We start from the raw sequence: 24,220 nt of genomic DNA on the forward strand, positions 1-24,220 counted from the left end.
CATTTCCCCAAAGTCAGTGGCATTCTCGACTATGAATTTAAACTTACCCATCACGTGACATGCCCTTTCACATGGCTCCGAAAGCCACGTGCCACCTATCTTCCTAATTTCCCGAAAAGTCTACGGGCCCTCGGGGCCCACTTCTGTCAAATCGATCTTATCTCCAATACGTGCTCGTCGATCCACTTGCCAAGTCATCATTTTCCACTTCGTCTACATCCACGGCCCAGATCCTCCCCTCCTCCTCAGACTTGCTCGACCTTTAACGCCCCTACTTCGTCGTTAAATATGGCCCCCTGGCTACACTCTCATCCTCTATTCCGACTATCGGGATCTCAAAGAAATAATCCTGCTAGTTCAGCTAACGTGCGCCATGAGCCTACTGGACCAGCTGTGGGACGACACACTAGCCGGGCCGCGGCCGGAGAACGGCCTCGGAAAGCTCCGGAAGCACTCGACCTTTTCCTTCCGATCGAACTCTGCCAAGGGTACGCAGCGTTTTGCTATCTTAAGCCGGCAGCGTACTTTTAGCGGAGGCTATTGTAACATTATGTTCATATTAACGAACTAAAACAAAGTTGTCGAAACGAAATTATTCTAATCGGACGGCTCCGATATTTCGGGCTTCAATTTATCATAATCTGACTGCTATAAATTGATTTTTTTTTTTTTTATAAATTAATTGTTATCTTGTAACGGATTTTTGAAGTTCTCTCTGATTTTCTATGAGCGTATCTTTGGGGATCATGAGCCCCTAGCGCACTTTAGCGCATATTACAACGTAGTTCGTGTGCTTATAATACTACCGAGGTGAAAGGAGGAGGTAGCATATAAAATGGATCTTGCTTTGATCCGACGGCGGAGATTTGTTGGGCTTTTTTAAATATCTGACGGGGGATTTCTTTTGATTGGTCTTGATCAGAATCTGATGGCGGGAACGCGAGATCGTACGGTGGGGATTCATCTTCGGAGGCGAAGAGAATCACGCGCAGCATCATGATAGTAAAGCCACCCGGGAACCAAAACGGGTCTCCTCCGGTCTCGCCAGCGGGATCTACTCCTCCGGTATCCCCTTTCTCTGGTAAGCGATGGTTGTTGATACTTTGTTTCTTTTCCATGCGAAATTACAGATATGCCCCTGGACTTTTGGAGTAATTTACTGTAGTAATGATTTTCTTTCCGGAGAAGGTGGAGCGTAGGGGTGCGGTGCGATCGTCTAGAAGTATCCATGAGGGTGTTTTTGTCATTTCACGGGCGGGGCCTACTTTTCCCGTGGGATAGTTCATAGTAGTGATAAATGATAATGCAATATTAGGTGGGGGGCGGTTATGCAGGGTTATTTTGTTTGCTGGTGGGGGAAATGGTCCTTATCAACGTACAATAATGCATGGGTATTATCAACTAGGGTAGATAATGCGGGTGACATAATTAATATCGCCATGTTTGGGTATTTAAATCTAAGATAAATAAATCATGTTTCCCTTCTTGGAATTCAAGGGGTATTTATTATGCAAATATTAAGCTGTTTTAATTAGCTTTGGATTAATTACCTCTTTACCCAAAAAAAAAGAAGAAATTTTGTACGTTTGATTTGATGAGAACTTAAATGTTTTTAGGGGGTAGATCAGACTCGTTCCGATTCCGAAGGAGGTCAACCTCGGACGCGTACGAGAAGGCGAGCCCGGTTGGACCAAGGAGCCCTCCTTCTTCTTACGACGTGTGACCTGTGACCTGTGACTGTGAGCCCTCTTTTCTCGGACGTCCATCCAACGTTGTCGTTGAAAAAAGAAAAAAAAAAAAAAAAATAGTGTTGGCCTCATGGCCTGGACTTTTGTATCCATGGATGTTATGTTTTTAGATAGGTATATGAGGCTGCGCTGTGTGGTTTGTTTATGTAGCTTTTGTTGATGTATAATGCTGCTACTGCTATGTAGCGATCCTTGTGAGAGACGGGTTCTAAGACACGTACGTACGCGATCGACCGATCGATCTTGTAGAGGTGGTAGTAATGTACGTAGTACGTATGCTCTCTGTATATATAGCTTTAATTTTCTCACTTTCTGTTCTGTCGTCCGAGTGTTTGTTTCTTCGAATAAAGAAAGATCTCTCGTAGTCGTAGCTGTTTGTGGGTGGAGCAGCAGGTTGATAGCTTTGTTGCTAAAGTTGGAACAATGAAAGCTCTTTTGGTTATTATGTGACATTTTAATTTTGTTTTAATCGTCTCCAACATGATTATCTAAATCTTCTACGGACCCATGGTGAATTTGAAACTTTGTTGTATGGAGATGTATAGAAAATATGTGCGGGACGAATGTGTATACATGTTTTGATTGTGTTAGATTAATATATTGTTAACTGACGTAACATAAGCGAATGAAAAGAACAGAAGCTTGTTCTGTCTTCAATTCTTAGAACTTAACAAGCTAATTAAGAGATTAACTTTGAAAGGCAAGAAGCTCTTAACTTTTTCGTTGCTGCTGTTTCGCTGGTTGTATGTATGACGTAGCGGAAGCAAATGAAAAGAACAGAAGATCCGCATGCATCTTCAATTCTTAGAACTTAACAGCCTAAGAAATTAGCTTTGAAAATCAAGAAACTCTAAATTTTACTAACAATGAAAAACTCATTATTCAACTAGGTCTCTCTTCCATACAATCAGCATTCTTTTTAATTATAATAGTAAGTGAAAGGCTTCAAAAGGTAATTAAGAAATTAACTAATTGCTAGAATCAATTTAAACATGGAAAATTTCTGAAGTAGTATGAAAAGTCTACCTAATGCTAGCATGGATTGTGTTTGCTAAAGTTAGAACAATGAAGCTCTGTTGGAATGTGCCCGGCCATGCATGATCAAAATTAAGAGGAGGGCAGGTGGGCGGGCGGGGGGAAATCAATAATGAAATTATATGTTGGCCAATCTCCAATAATGGTCAAGACTCTGTAAAGTTGTACTTTTATTCGTCGGTTAAAATGTGCCTATCAAAATGTGAGGGGTATCATTCAGTAATGTGATGGAATGTTGGTTGATGTCTTATGGCCAAGATTCTGTAACAAAAGTAACATGATTGTTTTATTCTCAGAACATGGTTTTTTTTTTTTTTTTTTTTTAATTAATTAATTTATTATTATTAATTTTGTTTTAATTATCTCTAACAACACTTTATAATTGTAAACACAAGGCTTCCAAACAAATTGATAACTAATTGCCCGAATCAATATAAATATGGGCAATTTTTCAACTAGGGAAGGTCCAATTCCAATTAATGCTAGTATAGAATCTAAAGATGGGAAATACCCTAAGGCCTCGTTTGGTTTGCGGAATGTCTATTCCATTAGAAAAAGGAATAATTATTCCTGGGAATAAATGAAGGTGGAATGGAATAACTATTCCTATTCTTTTGTTTGGTTGTAACGGTGGAATAGAACATTGCATATGTATTCTTTTGTTTGGTACAGTGCAATACATTGGTGAATGGAATCATATTATAATCAAATTTCCTAAAACACCCTTATAATAAAAATATAATTTATATTCTTAAGGACATTTTTTTTCTTTATTTTAGAAATATAAACAATCATACTATGACCTTTTTTTTGTTTTTTTTTTTTTAATTTCATAGAGTTCATGGCTTTTTCTTTCTTTTTTTTCATATACAATTACGCTACAAAATGATTTGTAAGGAAAAAAAAACACACACACACACACACACATATAATCATCATATCACCATCATAAAAAAATAAAAAGAAAAAAAATAGATCATCTGCAAAGCCCTTTTTATTTTATTCTTTTTTATTTGTTTTCCAGCAACAAACATTCATTCTTTGCTTACAAAGTAAAATGATTTATAAGAAAAAAAAAAAAAAAACATAATCATCATAAAAAAATAAATCATCTGCAAAGCCCTTTTTATTTTATTATTTTTTATTTGTTTTTCAGCAACAAACATTCGTTCTTTGCTTACAAAGTTTTTCTCAAACCTCTGCCAGGCAATTGGAGTCCTCCCGATATTAAGAGGTACTCGTTTTGCTACGTCTAAGTGCATTCTTTAGGCTAAATCATAGGAAAAAAAAAAAAAAAAAAAAGATTAACCCACAACAAATTAAGTTGGGTTGAGAAACAGAGAGAGGGGGATGAGAATATAATTGCAGAGATGGAGAGAGATACTGATGGTGCATTTGAGTAATGAATTTTTGAAATCAGAATTAAATTTTTATTCTGTTTGCGAATTTTGAGATTTGACTTTTTAGAAAAAAAAAAAAAATTGAATAAAATATGATTTGTTTATAAAAAGTTGAATAAAATATGATTTGTTTTTGAAAAAGTTGAATAAAATATGATTTATTTTTTAAAAAAGTAGAATCAGAATTATATTTTATTTTCAAAATTTCGTATCCAAATACACCATGAGTTGAGAAACAGAGAGAGAGAGGGATAAGAGACTTGGATGTTGAGAGGGTTAGGGTTTTTAGGCAAAAGACGAATTTTATTTATTCCCACAGGAAAGGAATAGGTATTCCACTCCTTTTTGAGTGGAATACCTATTCCTCTTCGTAAGGGAATAGCTATTCCGTGGGAATAACTATTCCCTTAAATAATATATAACCAAACAAAGAAATAGCTATTCAGTAGGAATAGTTATTCCTTTCTATGGGTCTAATCCGCAAACCAAACGAGGCCTAAGAGTAATGCTACACATCATTCCCTTGTCATCCTTTTGTCACCCCAAAATTGATGTGGCTCTTAAAATCGCCATTGGATCAAAATCCAATGGTAATCTATCATAAATCCAATGGTAATTTTAAGAGCCACATCAATTTTGGGGTGACAAAAAAAGGACAAGGGGATGATGTGTAGCATTACTCATACCCTAAAGTTAGAAAACTGAAACTTAAAAGACAAGTCAGGAGGATGTCCTATATATATATATACATCATTGAAAATTTGAAAGGAACCGCTCGAGAGGTGGTCAGAGGATGTCCTACATCATTAACTTTTGTTGTATCAGGATTGTATGAAAAGGGTTTGTTGAAATTATTTCATGAAAATTAAAGTGTTTCTCCAATTTGAAAATTTTAACTCTTTCTATTTGTATCTTACACTTTGTTCCATATTGAAAAGTTATGAGAATTATTTGTGCTTTATAAGGGATTGTCTTTCTCTTATTATTATATATGACTTTTGTATAGACACACATGTTAGTGGTATCATCCAATGCAAAGCTCGTTGCATGATACTTCGATTAAAACTATCCATTTTACCCCAACCTCCACATCCATGGAGGAACTAGTTATATAAGTGTGAGAAACCCAAGGTTAGGCCATGAGCCACCATGGCTATTGGCTAGGGGAGGCCATGGATCTTTTCAACTTTTCTTTCATTGTGTCTTGTACTTTGTCCCACATTAAAAAGTTATATGAGAATTATTTGTACTTTATAAGAGATTGTCTTGCTCTTATTATTCTATAATGACTTTTGGGCGGACACATGTTAGTGGTATCATCCAATGCAAAACACGGTGCATGGTACTTTGATTAAAACTATCCATTTTACCCCCTCATCATATAAAATAAATACAAATTGGGCTTTAGTAATGCATGAGAGGGGATTTTTTGCCACTATAGGACCATTATAAAAAATATGATCGTTAAGATTCTTAGGAAAAGATAAATATTAAAAAATACGGTCGTTTAGGAAAAGACAATTTTCAAATATATTGTTGGAGAAAGATTAAAGAAATCACTGAAAAAGAATATTTAAATTGAATATTGAAAGTGAATAGGTAAAATGCTTAGCCGAATGTAATTGCTTTGAAAATGTAGATAGCTAAAATAGAGAAAGATAGATTTTTTTTTTTAGTTAAAATAATGGGTAATTACCTTTTCCCCCCATCAACTACCAGCCATTGTCAATATGCCCCCATGAACTGACACCTCGACCAAAAGAGAGCTTCCAGCTATCAACTTTACATACTTTGCCCTTCTCCGTCAGGGAATCCAGTTAATTTGGACGGAATATTTTATTTTTGGGCGTTAATTTTGGTTTAAAGACCAAAATGCCCTCCAACAGTAATTAATAAAAAAAAATATATTAAAATTAATATGTTTAAAAAAGTTGAGGGCATTTATGTCATTTTTGAATTTGAGTTAGGATATTTCAGTCTTTTTACGAATTAAACTGACGGAAGGGGGTAAAGTATGTAAAGCTGGTAGTTGGGTGCTCTCTTTTGGTCGAAGTGTCAGTTCATGGGGCCATGTTGACAATGACTGGTAGTTGATGGGGGAAAAAAGGTAATTACCTTTTAAAATAAACAGTAAATTTGCTAAGTCAAAATGTGAATGTTGACCATATTACCATAACTTAATTGGCCTCTTCTATTTTTCCTATTTGTTACAAGACCCTTCTTTTTTATTTTTTATTTTTTTAAGTTTGTACTTTCTATAAGGACCTCAAGGTCCTTTGTGCCCTCCAATAAAAAAATTAACACATCATTTTATCGCACCAAATCAAATTAACACAAAAGCACAAGATTTTCACCTCTCTTGATCAACATATCAATTGAAAAAAAAAAAAAAAATAAACTTTCCTAGTTATAAAAAAAAAAAAAGGACAGCACTGAGCCACGACCCACACCACCACAGACAAAACTACTTAGTCTGGCCTAAATAAAACAAGGATTTTCTACAGTTCAAATGAATTGAAGGGAGATCCAACTTGTATTATTTGAGGGGTAAAATTGTCCTCTAATTGGATCCCCTCCGATTCATTTGAATCGGAGAGGATCCAAATGCAAATAAATATGGACCAACTTGCTTGAACAATCTTAATAAGTGGGACATCTTGTACACATGGTGACATGGATCCCATCTCCCATTGCCATTATTTTGCTCAATTGATTTAGTGGGATCCTCAAAAGATACACACATGCACCCAATCAGTAGTCACTATATACCTGGATGGCAGGCACCCTTGGAGCTATGCAACTACTAACAACAGTTGCACCATAAATATCTTATAAAACATTTCGACCAATAACTAAAACGAAAGGGTCCCATTTGATTGTATTTCAACCACACAAATTGTTTGTAAAGTGCAACCAATTGGAGCCAGCATCACACCAACATAAGGTTGCAAAGCTCTCATCTATTACTCCATCTTGTGGCACTTTCTTTAATCACATAGGCTATTAAAATAAATAATTAACACTTTTTTTAATCTCACGTGACACATATCAAAAGTTGAAAAGGTGTTGTGAGTTTAACATTTTTCTCATAAATTTAGGCAGTTAAGAGCATCTTCAACAGATTAGATAAAGTGAAATATTAGCTATATTTAACTAATACGACCACTTTTTCTCCTTTAGCGAAGCTAGAGACTAGGTAAAATGCATGAAGTGTAGATAAATATTTTATTGTTTTTTCATGTTATTTCTTTTAATTTTTTGTTGTTTATATTTTTTCATGAAAATAAAATATATTAGAGTTGCACTTTTTCACTAGATATTTTACCTATTATTGCTGGAGATAGTCTTACCATGCAAATGGTTTGGATAAAAGAATTTTTGTGTATGATATATTTATTTAGTTCATTTTTTATTTTGACATAAATTAATTTTAATCTGAATTCTATTAAATTTTATTATCGCATAAATAATCTTCGTTCCAAAAATTTGGTTCATAACATATTAAACATTAATCCTCTTGTTTTGCTTAAGAAAAAAAAAAAAAACTAATAAAATTTGAGGAAGCTCATGGGCCAAGTGGCCCATCCAACGCACTCAAAACCGGAACCGGGAACCTAACTGTGTGTTGGGCAATTCCTTTGCTCCATAGTCAGCGAGGTTTGTCTACCACTGCCCTGGAATAACAAGTCCCGCAGGACTCAGTGGTGAGGTCAGCCCGAGAGGGACAGAACGAAGAAAATGGATTCTGGGTTTCTGATTTCTCTGATCTTTTTCAATCTTTTCCTCCTCTTTTCCTTTGGTAAGCTTCTCTTTCTTTGTCAAGGTTCAATCTTTTTCCAGATTTGCGGTTTTGTGCCTCCCAAGGACACATTTTTCTCTTATAACCATTTGGGTATCAAAACTTGCTGTTATACCAATCTCGTAGGCAACAAATATGTGTTTTTTATATGACTTAGTTTTTGTTTTTTTTTTTTGGGTGGATAACTCTTTAATGGGTGTTGAAAATTAGTTATGGTTAGTTTAGAATTTTAGTGCATAGTTTGGAATTTTTTCTCATCTTGCTCTGAGAGAACTTAGGAGGAAGAGAAGAAAAGAATTTGCCGAAGTACTATGCTTTATCTTGTATTGGTCTGTGAACAATGAAAACTTTACCTCAGCTAAGGTCAGTAATTGTGTTATTGGGTTCAGTTCGGATGAAGTTTGCTTCTCTTGGGTACTAATTTGGCAAGAATTTAAGAGTCATAGTTGCGGTGCAAAAAAAGTGTTTGTTGGGAAATAAACAGGAATGAAATTGAATATCTTTTTATGGCATTGGATTTTCACAGGAAGCATCTTTGCCCATATGTTAGATGACAATCCTGCAGAAACTGCTCTAGTTGGGAGAAAAACCTGTAGCAAATCCATCATAGGAGATCTTATTACTTATTTTGAACCTTGAACACTTGCAATTTCTAAAATCATCAAGTTATTTGCATGTTTAGATTGTTTTCTGCAGTCCCTTTGAAGTTTGTTGATGTCGTATTTTTTTTCAAGTTATGCATGCATTTTGCAAAAGAATGATGCTTTAGGTTATGTTTAGTATGCGGAATGATTATTCTATTAGAGAAAATGAGTAGCTTTTATTAGGAATGGAAGAAGGTGTAATAAAATAGCCTTGGTGTTAGAGTATATGATAAACATCTAACACTTAGGATAGCCATTCCCATTGCCCATGAGGAAATGATTATTCCTTAAATTGAGGAATAGGTATTCCTCTCAATTCTCTCATGGGCAATGAGAATGGCTATTCCAAGGCTATGTCATTCCATATTCTTCCATTTTGAATAAAAACTATTTCTTTTCTTAATGGAATAGCCAATGTACCAAATGTAACCTTAATGTTGGTTGCAGCACCACGGTTAATGTTGTAAAGGTTGCATTTTTTTTTCTTTCTGGATTTAATTCATTAAGCTGCCATAAGCTTAAGGAAATATATCCATGCAGTTGATTAGGTAAAGAAATTTAGACAAGTTCAGCTGCTGTAAGCTTGTTTTCTGTAGTAGCTTCTAAAAAAAGAGTGTGTTTGTGACTGTTCACGTACAGTTTTCCTTTCTGGATTGCTATATCTTGTTTTATGAAACTTCAATCTTCTTCTTTGTTTATGCTACGCAAATGTTTGTTGGGCTGCCCTTATAGTTTTAGCCCCCCCCAAAAAAAATCCTTGGGGGGGCTGGATTATGTCACAATAAACACAATTAAAATAGGAGATTATTGACGATTATTCTCTCTGTTCATTTAACAAAAGTAAAATTTGTTGGACTTGATAAAGCAATTATATTTATCAAAATATATTAGAATTTAAAATTCATTAAGCTGCCATAAGCTTAAGGAAATATATCCATGCAGTTGATTAGGTAAAGAAATTTAGACAAGTTCAGCTGCTGTAAGCTTGTTTTCTGTAGTAGCTTCTAAAAAAAGAGTGTTTGTGACTGTTCACGTACAGTTTTCCTTTCTGGATTGCTATATCTTGTTTTATGAAATTTCAATCTTCTTCTTTGTTTATGCTACACAAATGTTTGTTGGGCTGCCGTTATAGTTTTAGCCCCCCCAAAAAAAAATCCTTGGGGGGTCTGGATTATGTCACAATAAACACAATTAAAATAGGAGATTATTGACGATTATTCTCTCTGTTCATTTAACAAAAGTAAAATTTGTTGGACTTGATAAAGCAATTATATTTATCAAAATATATTAGAATTTAAAAAATTCGAATGTTTTAACGTCTCATTAATGCGGAGTGAAAGCATTCTTAATTGAAACATAAGTTCCAGTTTGGTCCGCAGCAAAAGGCAAGAAAAAAATATTTTGAATGACAAAATTATGGTCAATTACTATCGAAGATAACTTTGTCATAGGCTTAGCCATATTAAACCTTCTAGTTTGAATTTAAAAAAAAAAAAAAGAAAGAAAAAAAAAAGAAGAAAAAAAAAACCTTGTGTTTTAGAAAAAATCAGATATTATTGTTTTTCATATTTTTTGGGGATCTGAGGTTTTTTCAGATTTTTGATGGGATTATGGTTTTTTTTTTTTTTTCCTTTCTGAATTTGGGGGGGCGGGCGGGCGGGCGCTTGGCCCACTAGCCCCCTTCCTCCACCCGTTTATAGGTATCTTCTAAATGAACAGAAACTAAAGTAGCCTTGACCTTTCATCTCTGTAAAGGCTCTAATTTATGTTGTATTCTGTAGGTTGGGTTGTAAATTTTATATATAAGCATGGGATCTGAGTGCTGCTGGGGCAAAACTTTGGATTTAATTTTAGAGAAATCAGGGTCAGGACCCTCCTGTGTTTTTTTCAGTCATTTTGATTTAAGATCCCTGTTTTCAATATGATATATTCGAAGTTTGAGTTTGGACCCCTTCTAATTTTATTTTCAGTCATTTTTGTTATTTAGTCGACGGAAAAGGTTGATGGAGATCTCAAATTTAGAATAGGCCAAACTCTGGTCTTGAATATATCAAATTAAAAACTGAAGCCTTAAAATTCGAAATAGTAAAAAAAAAGAAAAAGAAAAAGAAAAAAAGACAAGGGGGTGGGGGGTCCTGACCTAATCTCCCTGAATTTTATTTGTTACTGCTCAATGGAAGTCGTCTTTATGAGTTATCTATTTTCATTCCCCTGAAGTTTTGAACTACTCACCCTGGTGAAATGAGGTCCTAACTGAATACTTTTGATGAATACATCTTAAATGATGTTGAGTCAGTGCTTCTGTAAGACGTACTCACTTTTGTCATTCTGAAGTTAAAGTTTTCTCATAGTATTTGTACAAAAAAAAAAGAGAGGAAGAAATTGAAGTTTTTGATACTGAAAGTTCCAACACATAATTTTAAGTGTTGAAATTTCATTAAATCTATTTTAGTGCAGGTGAACCTGATGGAGTGTGTGTCTCCCAAGGTGGTCGCTTTCCACCTTTCTCATCTGAAGGAAAACCTCCAAAAAAGGTAAGCAAAGGAACCAAAGATTTGACCCTTTGTAGGGTGTTCCGCAGAAAGACTTGCTGCGATGTAGCCCAGACGCATCCTGCATTGCTATCTGTTAGGCGGCTGGCTTCAACAGGAGAAGCCAGCCAAGAGTGCTTGCACTTATGGGAACTATTGGAATGTTCAATCTGTGATCCACGTGTAGGTGTTCAGCCTGGACCTCCTCTGATATGCAGCTCCTTTTGTCACAGAGTTTATAAGGCTTGCGCTAATGCTTACTTCTCTATGGATGCAAAGACACAGGTATGTGGATAACTTTTTCACTTCTACCCTGAAAATTTTACCAAAAGATCAGAATGATAGGCAATTGGTGTATATGCATGCAGAAAAAGGTTTCTGGGGGGTATGAAATTCCACTTGATTTAGTCCGCCGAGAACTAGGAGATCCTCTATATAGTGATCTGATAAATATGTGTTCCACATTTTTTTGGACATCTTTTTGAAATGAGCCTTGTTGATGGTGTCAAGAACGCTTCCTGTGGTATTGTTACCCATGTCCATACGGTGGGAGTTGAGAGCTTTTGGGTTGGATATATAATTTATTGTGCTTTGCCATCCCCTTTTAGTGTTTTTCCAGGGATATGGGTAATCTTTTAGTGGAAATTTGTAGCATAAAAACTGGCATATAACTATTCTCCTTGTGAATGCTAGAAGAAAAAAAAAATGTTCTGATTAAATTTTCCTTCCAGGTTCTAGCACCATGTGGAGTAAACGACTTTGTCTGTGGTAGGGCTTCTGAATGGGTATCCAATGGCACAGAGCTCTGCAATGCTGCTGGTTTTGCTGTTAACCCATCTCATGAAATGTACATTGGCACGGAAGACACATCTTGCTATGGTGGTAAAGCCAGTCTAGATTCCATTGCTGATTCATGGAGGGCTTCACATTCCAAGGTGCCCCAGAGAGCGGAAATTTTGGGGCGGTTTGAAGATTTCCAGCGATGGGCGAGAGGGATGCCATTTAGCGAAAGAGTTTCTTGGGCAGTGGGAGGGATGGTTCTTACAGCAGGTTTATTGTTTTTAAGGTCAGACCAATCGATCCATCTGAGATAAAATTTTCATTGTAATACTCTTTAGAACATGCTGAAGTTTATGAGCTTGCTGGTTTCTTCCCCTAGCTTATTTTTCTTCACCTTTTATTCATCATATTAAGTTATTAACTCCTTTTCATGTCCTATTTCTTATTCTTTTACCTATTCCCTTCTTGATTATAAAGTTGCAGAGAAGATGAGATGAGATTAACAGTCGGTTCTTTTTCTTCAAATTTGTATGCTATGAGATGTCACTGAATTGTAATATATGTGTAGCATCTTAAATAATTATTTGTGTCTTGGAAGTAAATCTCTACATGTAATTTGATAAGGGCTTATCATTAGTAGTTCACTGTTGTTAGTGGAGCATTGATCTTCTACTTATAATTGTTATTTATCATGCAGCAAAAGGAAGAGTCATAACCATCGCCAGAAGCTTGCAGCTATTCAGCGCACTGCAAGGAAACTGGAAGCCAAGATGAATGACAAGAAGTTTGCTAGTAATCAAGGAAGTAGGAAAGGAAGTAGAAGATGACTCTCATTTGTAACATAAATAGTCGTTTGTCAGTCCTGAACTTATTGTTATATTATTATAGATGAATGTTTTTGGCCACTTTTATTTCGTTATTCAGAAAAGGTAGGTTTTGGTTTTTGAAGATTGTTAACTCTTGATGTTAAACATTCTCAGCTCATGTTTTGAAAATGAGTTTCTTTTATGCTCCGTTTGTTTCGACGTAAAATTGTTTCAAGAAAGTCATTTTTCTGGAAAATATTTTTCACCGAAAGCATTTTTTTGGTGTTTGGCGCGTACAGAAAATCACAAATATTTTTTATATTTTAATTCAATCATATTAACTTTTAAAAATTAATTTTTATTCAAAACATATAAATATTAATATAAAATAATATAAAAATCATCAATGACCCGACAAGATTCTGACCATTTTTATCTGATTCCGGCTAATATAGCCAGAATTCGAGATAAACGCCAGAATCCGAACGGTTTTGTCGGAATCTGGGATAGCCGGATTCCTGCGAAGGTGGCCGGATTCCGTCGATAGATTCCGGCGACATTAACCGGATGTTGTCGGATTCCGATACCGGCAATATTTCGATGGTGGTCGACTGCTTGAATGTGAAGGTCAACTGTGTCGTTTAAAATAGATCGACCGCGTCTTGCGTATTCGAAAAACGATTTACGCTTTTAAAAAGCGTAAATTATTTTCTGAAATTTACTAAGCATTTTTGGTCAAACAGAAATCATTTTCCGGTTGACTATTATTTTCGCCCCTACCAAACACCGGAAAATGCCGAAATCATTTTACGCCGAAACAAACGGAGCATTAGTCTCTGCCTTCATTCTATTAAGAGCACTAGCAGCAGACACTCAACCACTTTTCCTATATTTAGGGAACAAAACTACTTTTTGGTTCTCTATAAAAAAAAATACTCCACAATAAATTTCTTTAATTTTTCCTATATCAATTAAATATTCTTTTTTATTCTTTTTTTTCTTTCCTTTTTTTATTTTTTTATTCATTATTTTCTTCTCGTCTTCTCCAGTTCTCCGTCACACTCACACTGAAGCAACAATGACAAAAACCAAGAAAACTGCTGCTTTCCATCCCCAGTAAATACTTCTGTTACATTCTAAATCCATTTCTGAATCGTCGTTGCATCCATCCATTCCCGAATTTTTTTTTCTCTTTTGGAAGGCTGTGGAATAGGTCTCTGTCTTCTCTTTTGGAGCACTGAGTCGTCTTCGTCTCTCTCTCCCCCTCATCTTTTGGAGCACTGTGTCGTCTTCGTCATCTATTCAGTGGATTTGGGTTAAGTTTTTTCATTTGTACCTCTATTTTTGATGAAAATGAGAGAGAGAGAGAGAGAGAGAGAGGCATGAGAGATTTTTTGGGGTTTTGAGTTGTGGAGTTTGAGTGTGAATTTTTATCGGTGGGTGGAAGAGGAGAGAATGTGAGAGTGAGAAAGAGAGAGGCGTGAATGGGAGGGGGAGATAGGGGGCTGGCTCTGCAAAAGAAAGAAGAAGAGAGATAGAGAGAATGCGTGTTGGAGGAGAAATGAAAGTTTGTTTGAATAAAATATTTGATTGGGAAGCTACAGTGCTACCCAACCAAAAAATGTATATTTAGAATATCTATTGTGAGGTGAATTTTTGTGAAATTTTCCTAATATTTAGAGAAAAGAATCAATATAAGAAGATTGCTGCTAGTGCTCTAATATCCTTGAAAAATCCTGTCAAGTGCCGAAGCCACCTATAGTGTAAATCCCGTTGGGCTTTGCCAAAAGTCCTGAACCTAAGATTTAAAGTTGCTTGAGCAAGTATACTTCTGCCAACTATTAAACTCATCCATGGCTTAAGGATCCTCTTCTGCCTTTTCTCTCCCAACCTTGACAGGGAATTCATGGACCTGGAACAATTAAAATCTTTTTTGCTCTTCACTTATTGAGGCAATTCCAAGTATGTTGTTATATTACCTGTTTGTTATTTTCTGAATCATTCATCTTATTGCTTTCAGTCAGCAAAAGGAGCATAATGTCCAATGGCAAAATCCAAAATAAAAGTTCAATTAGAAGCCATTCATGTAATCCACTATTTGAACAGGTGTTTGACCAATAAGGAGCCCTCTTGAACAGACCACATATGGGACCAATATACAAATATGCTCAAAAATCAAGAAGGCTATTCTCAAATCAGTACTCACAAACTGCACACTAATATGCAAATACAGTAAGGGGCCAAAAGGTGTTTAAAGCAACCATCTCCGCTTCTGCACAGAGGATAGCATGTGACGTCAATTTACAGTTCTTATAACAATTTCCAGTGCAAGCACATTATCAGCAAGCTCCAATATGATGAAGGTTATGCTTCTTGTTCACCAAGTCTGTCAGCTAGTAGATATTTCAAACCCTAACATGAATGAGCTTGCTGTATCACTTGTATCTCCTATCTGAACAGAAGGAATCTCCAAATAATCACATGGATCCAGCTTTAGGGGGCTATCCAAACAAAGACAAAAAAAAAAAAAAAAGAGCAGAAACTTCAGGTAAGTATCTATGTTCAGTAGTAGGAGAAAAAGAAATGAAAAAATTCACATGCAATAATATCACATGTTAAGAACCATATGTTTCAATACTTCAACAAAGAAGAAAAAAAAAGGAAGAAATGTAAATGAAGACATACCTTTTTAAGTTTCATCTTAGACCCGCTTGTTGATGCTTTACTATCAAGTGGTTTCACTATTTCGAACGAACACACTAAAGATTCATCAACACTCAATAGAGCACCTGCATTGTCAAACTCTCCCCCATAATTTGGAGCTGAAAATATTGTGACTAATCTTCGTTTCGCAAAAAACTCATATCCATCCTCCACCACCTGCAATATGTTTAAAAAAAGTCTTAAATTGGATGAATTGAATCGAGATCAGGCTAGCAGCAATTTCACTGAAGATGGCATGTATGCATGTTGCAGAAGGATGCTTAGAACCATAAAGTGCAATGTAATTCATTCACATTTGCTTGGTAACCTAGGAGCATTTGAGTGCTTACTAAATTTGTACTTTTCGCAAAATCCTTACTACAAATTGATCTCATATTTGATAGAAAGATATAAAAATTACTGAAATAAAAGACTTCAACAGTAGAAAGATAATCAAATCACTAGGTATTAAATAAAATTGACAATTTTCCAGGATACAAATGCCCTAAGGATTTCTGTAGGATGGCTGTTTCAAAACCATAATTGTAATATTCTATTTAAAAGGTACATGGCTTCATCCTAGAGGGTTGGATCGTACCGTCAAACTTAGGGCCTGCTATCAGAAAAATCATGAAAAAGAGGCTTTTATTGCCTTACCTGATGACCTCGGCAAATGAGGTCGAGTTCATTCTTATCCAAAAACTCAGCAACCCTATCAGCTCCAAAAGTACATGAGACACCTCGATCACTCTCTGCCCAGCCCTCAATATTAGGATCAGGATCAGACCAAAGCAGATCACAGAGAAGACCACCATCTGGGATGTCAGTAGGCCTTGGAAGTTCCTTTATTTGACCCAAATTTTGCAACTCCGGCGAGAGTCCCCCGTGCATACAGAGTATCTTGGCATCAATGAGTGCAGCCACAGGCAAACAATTAAAGCAGTCCGTAAATATTTTCCATAACCTAACATTAAATCTCCTTTTACACTCGTCATAAAACCCGTAAATCCGGTTGATCTTTGCATCTTCATGGTTTCCTCTCAACAGGTAGACTTTTTTAGGATATTTAATTTTGTAGGCCAGAAGCAAACATATTGTCTCCAAACTTTGCTTGCCTCGATCTACATAATCCCCAAGAAAGAGGTAGTTTGTGGCAGGCGGATAGCCGCCATATTCAAAAAGCCTCAGTAGATCTTGGTATTGTCCATGTATGTCACCTGTAAGAGGCCTGCAATATTAGGATCAGGGAGAGCAAGACAGACAAACCATATTTAATACAAACTGCACGCCATTTTGTAGCATTTCATGCATGAATTCAGCCCTCTGATTTGTAAAAACAAGTAAGGTCATAATCCACAGCAAGTGGCAATTGGTATATACAATTTGAATGGCATAATAAACAACGTCCAAAATAGTATTTGAACAAAAATAGTGAATCAATAAGCTAATCCCTATAACAGAAATAAACACAATGCAATGTCTCTACCCTCAGAAAGCTTAACATTCATTTTAAACAACCCTTTCAACCTGCCTATATATCCAAAATCCCTTCACAATTAGAATTTATATAGCCACACAATATAAGATTCATCTAAAAATTTATAAGTTAGACCAAATTATATAAAACTAAGATTTTCAACCCATCATCCATTATTTCATCTCCACTATAGTAAATCCAAGACAATATGCAAGCATCCACGACAAGCACAGTATAGGAAAAAACTTCCTGTAATTGCATAATTCAATTTCATCATCACCATCATCAGATAAAACGAGAGAGAGGATGAGAGAGCTGACCGCATATGCGAACGGGGGCACGAATCTCAAGGAGATTTGGCTGAGAAAGGAAAATTTGCCTGGCGTTGACGCAGAGTTGACGGATCTCCCCCTCAGAGAGCTGCACCTGCTTCCCACCTCTCCCTTCCAACAGCCTCCTTATTATATCATCCAATACCCCCTTATCCATCATCCCCTCCATTGTCATCATCATCATCTTCTTCACCAAATCACACCCAAAAGAGGCTAGAAGGAAAACGGTCGCTATCAAATTGAGGAAAAATGGATCAAAAAAGCTCAGCTTTTTGGAGTAAGGTAGAAGAAAGACAAACTTTTAGAGGGTGGGAAGAAGAAAGAGAAAAAGGCCTTCTACAAGAGAGAACCCAAAAACTTTCCGAAATAGATTGAGAGGATGTAATCAAATGCCAAACTTTGCAAAATCGAAAGAAAAATAGAGAAAGAGGTTAGAGAGAGGAGAAGACTTTAAATTTTTACAGAATTTAGAGAAAAAGCTCCAATTTTTACAGAATTTAGAGAAAAAAAAAGGGGCTTAAATCTGAAAGAGATGAAGAAGAAAGAGAAAGTGGGTCAACAAAGGAAACCCCAAGAGTTTATAGGCTACTTTACCCCTCCAAAAAAAAAACCCAAAGACACCTCCTAGAAAGATCAAACAGAGAGAGAGAGAATGACGTGTGGGTTTGAGGCACGATGGACATGGGTTGTCATTTTCCTCTGAATCTCTCTCTCCTCTCGAAAAGCTTACGTCAACTGTTAAGATGATAATTCATTACGGTTGAAACCTTCAAAGGCGGAGTAACAGTAGTGTCCCGCGCATGTTAGCAAAGGTGTTCACGTGGAGGATCTTGGAGTGATGCGCTCTCTTTCTCTGTTTGAATTTTTGGAAGTTTTTTGGTACGAGGAATGATGGTCGATCAAGAGAAGACAAACCGAGTCCAGTTGAAATTTGTACAGTTTACAATAGATCATCCCGAACGCAACATTAATTAAATATTTTACGAATTCAAAGAATTCAGCTTATTAATATAGTTTTATTTATTTATTTAATTAGCTTATTAATATAGTTATTGCACCTACAGAATGCTATCCAGTTTCAAATTCAAAACCTGTTTTCAAAAATTCTAGTCCTCGGGAATGGACAGACAAAGATATCTTCTAAATTTGGTCGAAAGAATTTAATTTAATCTAATTTATAAAAATATTATGTGTTTATTTTAAATGTAAAAATTACATAATATCAAAAAATGCTTATATATATATATATATAATTTTTTGCACTCACAATAGAGGGCGAAATCATTTTCCCTCTCACTGAGCTCTTTAGATTTGGTTTTTATTTTGTTTTTTTTTTCTAAATTTCTAACAAAATTCAAAAAACTACCATTTAATAAGCTCTTTAAATTTGGTTTTTTCGTATTGAATGCTTCAAAATATTTGACTTGAATTGAATTTAATGCATTGAATGCTTTTGTACTTAACTTTATCAATAAAAAATAGTATTATTTAAAGTATATAAATATTTAAAGAGATTGTTGTTTAATAATTTTAAAAAATGACTAACTAAATCAATAAAAATAAATATTTAAAATTATATTTTATATCGCTTGTTGTGAATGCTCTTTATCTTATCTTATGGGTTTCAATTGGGGAAAACCGTGTATTTTTTAAAGGTTCATTTTCATACGTGTACACCCGCGTGTCTCCACCAATGAAAAATTGAAAATGACGCTTAGGTAGTACGTGGCGTTATTTGGTATTTTTCTTTTTATTTTGCAGCTGGCCAATCATAGAAGACCGCGTCATTCATGCTAGGTCAATCTCTTCATGCCACGCCAGCACAAAGAAGCCAATAGCTAGCTTAGTGGGGTTTCTTTCTTTTTTTGGAGGATTAATAAACGACAAAACCCCATCGTTGCATTTTGGTGAAGGCATCGCTTGAGAAATTTCGTGTAAATTCTTTGAGTTGATGATTATTTAATCCAATTTCAATAGAAGACATAATTGCATTCTTGTTTGTTTATTAATGGGGTAATGACTAAGGCTAGGAATTATATTTTTATTTTATAATTATTTTATAAAATTAATGTGGTAGTCTTAATTAATTTTTAGATTTGTCTTTTTTTAAAAGAAAATAAAAAATTCAACGGTTCATAATTCAACATTTTGAGATAAAAATGCGATATATAATATTTATCTTATTAATGTATTTTGCGGGGAATTTTTTGTTTTTGGTTTAAAAATGCGTTACGAGGTGACATAAAAAGTTGACTTAGTTTTTATATTTTAAGGATTATTTTACATTTTGAGCTATTTATTAATATATTTGTCTTGAGATCGGAAAATAATAGACATGAAACAAAGACACAAACAAACATGACCAGAATTATTTTTTTGAAAATTTCCAATTGATCGTAACTCCGATCTAAACCATGGATAAGGAAATGATATTGTGCCCCTTCTGGTATGTGGTTGAATGCTATTTTCTCCCTTTCGAAAAATATAATAATTTTTTTTTTTTTTTTTCTTTGTAGACAAAAAGGATAAAGGAGGTGCAAGACTTTGAAACTTTTACCGGGATGTCAGTGTAGCAATATCTTACCTACTAAGATACTAGTCAAAAGGAGCTCAAATGAGCTTGCGATGGATGGAATCGGTAAGCGCTCTCTCAAGATAGGTCTAACCATAACTTGACTCTAATCCCACCAAGGGCATGAAGATAAAAATTCAGTGGACATAGTTTAATGGGTACATGACGTAGGCCAGTTTATGAGTAGACCAATTGTAGTAAAATGACCATATTTTGTGATTACAACATCATATGAACACAAGTTTGGTGGTGTTAAAAAGCTTATTCAAAGACCAAAAAAATTTGTATTTCACGAATTTTTTTAATTCTAACATTTACTAGGTCAAAACTGGCCGTCAATAGAAATACAAAAAATTATTTTAGGAAATTCATTTGATGTTCAAGCAATCAAATTTGCAATAAGGGCAATTTGTAACTTTTCTATTTAAAGCTACAATCTTACTTCTATTCAAGTTCAATAAGAACGGTTTGGCTTCCTCAGTAAAAACACCAAGAGATTGATTTTTCTTCGGTTTTTTTTTACAATTTCTTGATTTTTCTTAAATTTGCGTAAGGGTTATTGTGCTTGTAAATTCAGCTTTCCCCTATACCGCGCTGCATCATTACGAGTCTCGTTCGGTTAGCAGCCCGCCGTGGAGACCGGGTTTGGAGACTCAAACCCAGTCCTCTCCTCACCAAACCTCAGGAGAATAAGGTTTGCCACAAAACCAACAGGTCCAGTGGTATTAAAAAAATACCAAGGCAACTTTGATCTGCTAATAGTTTTCAATCTCTACTTCATGGTCGATTTTGTCTAGCACAAATTCTAGAAGTAGGAATTTACTACAAGTTCAACGTTATCAATTTTCCACAAAAGCAATTATGCAATGTAAAATCCTCACATATTCAAAAAGAGTGGATGAATTCATATTCCAATATTGAAAAATAACTATACAATATGACAATAGCCTACCTTAGAACCACTGTTGAGAAAGTAGTAGGAGTTTCTAATATTTCTATATAGTCAACTTAAAAAAAACAAAAGAAGTCAGCATAATTTTCTTTCCAACATTTCCCTAAGAAGGAAGACTAAAATTCAATTATAGGGTCCCTACAAAAGATTGGAGCTTCATCCTTACACTGTACAAAACAGCAGTAGGCTATAGCAGTCAAAGTTGAAGTTTATTCTAGTCAACTTGGTAGTTGGTGCAGGATGTTTGAACGGCTGGAAGTGTGACAGAGCCACAGACTACAAACATTTGGACCCTCCTCTCTCTTTCTACAAGTATTTTAAATAAGCATTTTGAGTACTGCAATAACCTAATTCACACCTTCAATCCAAAAAAGCTTGAGTGGAAGATACAGTGTTCAGCTAATATGTAAAAACAAATCAACATCATCATCATTATAAAACTAAGGTGGAAGCCTAATTATACTGGTTTCTAGAGCAGTGAATGGTGCAATAATGTGGCCATGCTCCACAAAAATTGGTTTGATCTATGAGCGAGCTTTATTGCCATTACCAGTAGGGGTGGGCACGGGCAGGGTCGGGCCGGATTTGCATGTTTTTCAAAACCTGGCCCCCCAGTGAACAGGTTTGAAACTCGGGATCCACAAACTCTCTAAATATTTCTCTATTTTAACTAAATATTATTTTTTATTAGTTTTGGAGCAACTACTTTAACTATTTAAATATAAAAAATTGAAGGGGATCAATTCCCCTTGCAAGGATTTAGTAAGAAACTGAAAGAAAATAATTACAAATTGTCACAGCTCTTCGAAGAGAGAGAAAGAATCAAGCTTGAAGAAGGATAGTTGAGGAGTTGTGTGGTCGAACAGGAGGGTTACGTGGCTTCATCAGAACGTTTGTAGTGGGCGGTCCAGCTAGGCATTCTAGAAGTCTCATGCGGTGCGTTTTGGGTCCTAGGATGGCTGATGCGGTGCGTATCAATAAATAAGGACCAGCCGTTTATCCATAAAGCTAGTCGTTTATGTAGTCCTTAAGTACTGTCGTTTTAGTAGGGTTGGAAGTGCCATTGTAAGAGACTATATAAGTCTCGCTTAGCATAGTATGAGGGATATCTGGAAAATTGGACTTGTTCCTTGGAGGGTGGCTCCTCGAATCTGCCGCTTATGTTTCTTAGCAATTTTCAGTATAATTACAACACCTTTCTCTCCATTTTCTCCCTAATTTCCATCTAAATTCCATAAAAAACACTAAACAATAATCTACGTGTAACAATTGGTATCAGAGCCAGGTTCTTGGCCTATGAAAACCAGGTCTGGAACTATGGCAGAAGACACGCAACAATTGAGGAATCATGTAACCCAGCTTCAGGCCGAAATGGCTACTAGAACTGACTTAGCTAATCTCTAGACAAATCTGAAGGAGGCACTGCAGCAAGCTCAGGTGGAAATGAAACAGATGGTCCAATCTCAGCTGTCCAGTCAGGCGGGATCCAGCGGGTCTCATGGGCTGGGTGGTGGGCACCAGGAACAGGGAAGGAATGTAGAGCGGGGGGAGTCCTCGAACCCAGAGGGATTTAACTCCAGTGACTGGCTCAAGCCTAAAACAATCCAATGGGAATTCCCACGGTTTGACGGTGAAGACCCGGAATCGTGGTGTTGCCGTTTATGTAGTCCTTAAGTACTGTCGTTTTAGTAGGGTTGGAAGTGCCATTGTAAGAGACACTATATAAGTCTCGCTTAGCATAGTATGAGGGATATCTGGAAAATTGGACTTGTTCCTTGGAGGGTGGCTCCTCGAATCTGCCGCTTATGTTTCTTAGCAATTTTCAGTATAATTATAGCACCTTTCTCTCCATTTTCTCCCTAATTTCTATCTAAATTCCATAAAAAAACCCTAAACAATAATCTACGTGTAACAAAAAATGAATAGAGAAATATTTTGGGGGTTAAATATACGGAGGATTTTTGTCATTCACCATTTTAGAGAAACTTTAAAGAGTTGATAAAATTTTTTAAGTAGAAAGTCCATGAGGATGCTCTTAGATCTGATTTTTGGTTTTCAATTTTGGGGCCAATTTGATGGATGGTATGCATCTTAGGCTAAATGAGTAAATCGTAGTCGTAGATTTGTAATGCACTAATGTTGAATAGCTAATGCGAGTAGTGCGAAACAACTAAGAGAAGAGCCTAACGCTTGGCGTAAAGGTTAAACGCCTAAATTAGTAAATCTGATATATTTGTCCTCGGGGTGGGGCGGGTTTGCGGATTGGGAAATACCCATTTCCGCAATCCGCCGCATAAGTCACGGCCTCACAGGTCTGCATATGAAGTGCCTGCAACATGCAAAATTCACCTGATATCTTTAAATTTCGGGGCGGGGCGGGGTGGATTTGTGGGTACGGGTGGGTTCTGCCCACTCCTAATCACCAGCAAGACTGACTTGCTGCTATGCAAATAATTTGGAGAACAGCATTATAAAGAAAAACCATAAATGTTTTGAATTAAGAACTTCGTCAGGACAATCAAACCTTGTGAACAATATGGATGATGAAGATAATGACTAATGCCTAAATATTAAATGTTTTCAATGGATATTAACACAATTTTGTATAACCAAACCTACGAATATTTATAAGATCTTAATGTGAACTTTTTTAAGAAAAAAAAAATAAAAAGAAGAAAAAGAGAAGAGTCTAAGCTGTTTTTGTCTTAAATTGTTAAACACATGCATACAAGCCAAAAACAGATTCTTATTGCTCTTAGCAAAGTTAGATGTATATAAGAATATGTTGAAACATGTATAGTAATATACAAAATCGTTGTAACTTATATTAGGCCCCGTTTGGTTTACGGAATAAACCCCTGGAATGGAATGGCTATTCCTATGAAATAGTCATTCTTTTGTTTAGTAGGGGTCTATTCCTTGAAATAGTTATTTCCATTGGAATACCTATTCATTTACGAAGAAGAATGCCTATTCCTCTAAAAAATGAGAGGAATAGCTATTATTTGGAGAAAATGCAAAATTTACCAGAAAAAAAACCCTTTATTTTATAATTTATTTTTAAAATTAAAAAAAAAAGAAGTCAAACACTTCACTGGCTAGCCTGCCACCCTAATGGGTGGCCGATTAGCCCATATATGGAGCCGAGGGTGGCCGCACCACCCCCGAAACACCTCGTGGTGGACCCCCGAGGCATTCTGAGGGTGGTGCGACCACCCCCAGCGCTTTTGTGCCACCCCCGATTCGTAGCCACCCCAGATTGGCTTTAGGGGTGGCAGGCCACCCCCAACGGGTGTTTTGGGGGTGGCCCCGGAGACCACTTTGAGGGTGGTTGCGGCCACACCCGGCTCTTGGTGGGTGGCCGACCACCCATTACGCATGGGTTTTTTTTTTTTCTTCTTTTTTTTAATAATTTATTATTATTTTTTTTTAATTTTAAAT

The 24,220-nt window shown here is 35.9% G+C and overlaps 3 protein-coding genes across 4 annotated transcripts; 2 read left to right on the forward strand and 1 right to left on the reverse strand.

Moving 5' to 3' along the window:
• The first annotated feature begins 306 nt into the window (after positions 1 to 306).
• LOC133851246 (dormancy-associated protein homolog 3) lies at positions 307 to 2,112 on the forward strand. Its single transcript, XM_062287576.1, has 3 exons — positions 307 to 488; positions 923 to 1,081; positions 1,617 to 2,112. The coding sequence occupies exons 1-3, from the start codon at positions 374 to 376 to the stop codon at positions 1,721 to 1,723; spliced, it is 381 nt and encodes a 126-aa protein (XP_062143560.1). The 5' UTR covers positions 307 to 373; the 3' UTR covers positions 1,724 to 2,112.
• A 5,682-nt stretch (positions 2,113 to 7,794) lies between these two features.
• LOC133852428 (folate-binding protein 1) lies at positions 7,795 to 12,885 on the forward strand. The gene is made up of 4 exons (XM_062289185.1): positions 7,795 to 7,982; positions 11,084 to 11,442; positions 11,889 to 12,223; positions 12,635 to 12,885. Exons 1-4 carry the CDS (start codon positions 7,922 to 7,924, stop codon positions 12,762 to 12,764), a joined length of 885 nt encoding a protein of 294 aa, XP_062145169.1. The 5' UTR covers positions 7,795 to 7,921; the 3' UTR covers positions 12,765 to 12,885.
• Positions 12,886 to 14,793: 1,908 nt separating this feature from the next.
• On the reverse strand, positions 14,794 to 17,854 carry LOC133851357 (serine/threonine-protein phosphatase PP1). Of its 2 annotated transcripts, none has more exons than XM_062287734.1 (4): positions 17,244 to 17,854; positions 16,104 to 16,663; positions 15,429 to 15,623; positions 14,794 to 15,244 (listed from the first exon to the last, which is right to left on the reverse strand). In XM_062287734.1, the coding sequence occupies exons 1-4, from the start codon at positions 17,437 to 17,439 to the stop codon at positions 15,221 to 15,223; spliced, it is 975 nt and encodes a 324-aa protein (XP_062143718.1). In that variant the 5' UTR covers positions 17,440 to 17,854; the 3' UTR covers positions 14,794 to 15,220. The 2 variants fall into 2 exon arrangements, with proteins under 2 accessions (XP_062143718.1, XP_062143719.1); XM_062287735.1 differs by having other exon boundaries at positions 16,104 to 16,674; positions 17,244 to 17,382.
• Positions 17,855 to 24,220: the final 6,366 nt, after the last annotated feature.

This window comes from Alnus glutinosa, chromosome 12 (assembly GCF_958979055.1).
Source record: "Alnus glutinosa chromosome 12, dhAlnGlut1.1, whole genome shotgun sequence".
In the NCBI taxonomy this organism is placed as follows: Eukaryota; Viridiplantae; Streptophyta; class Magnoliopsida; order Fagales; family Betulaceae; genus Alnus; species Alnus glutinosa.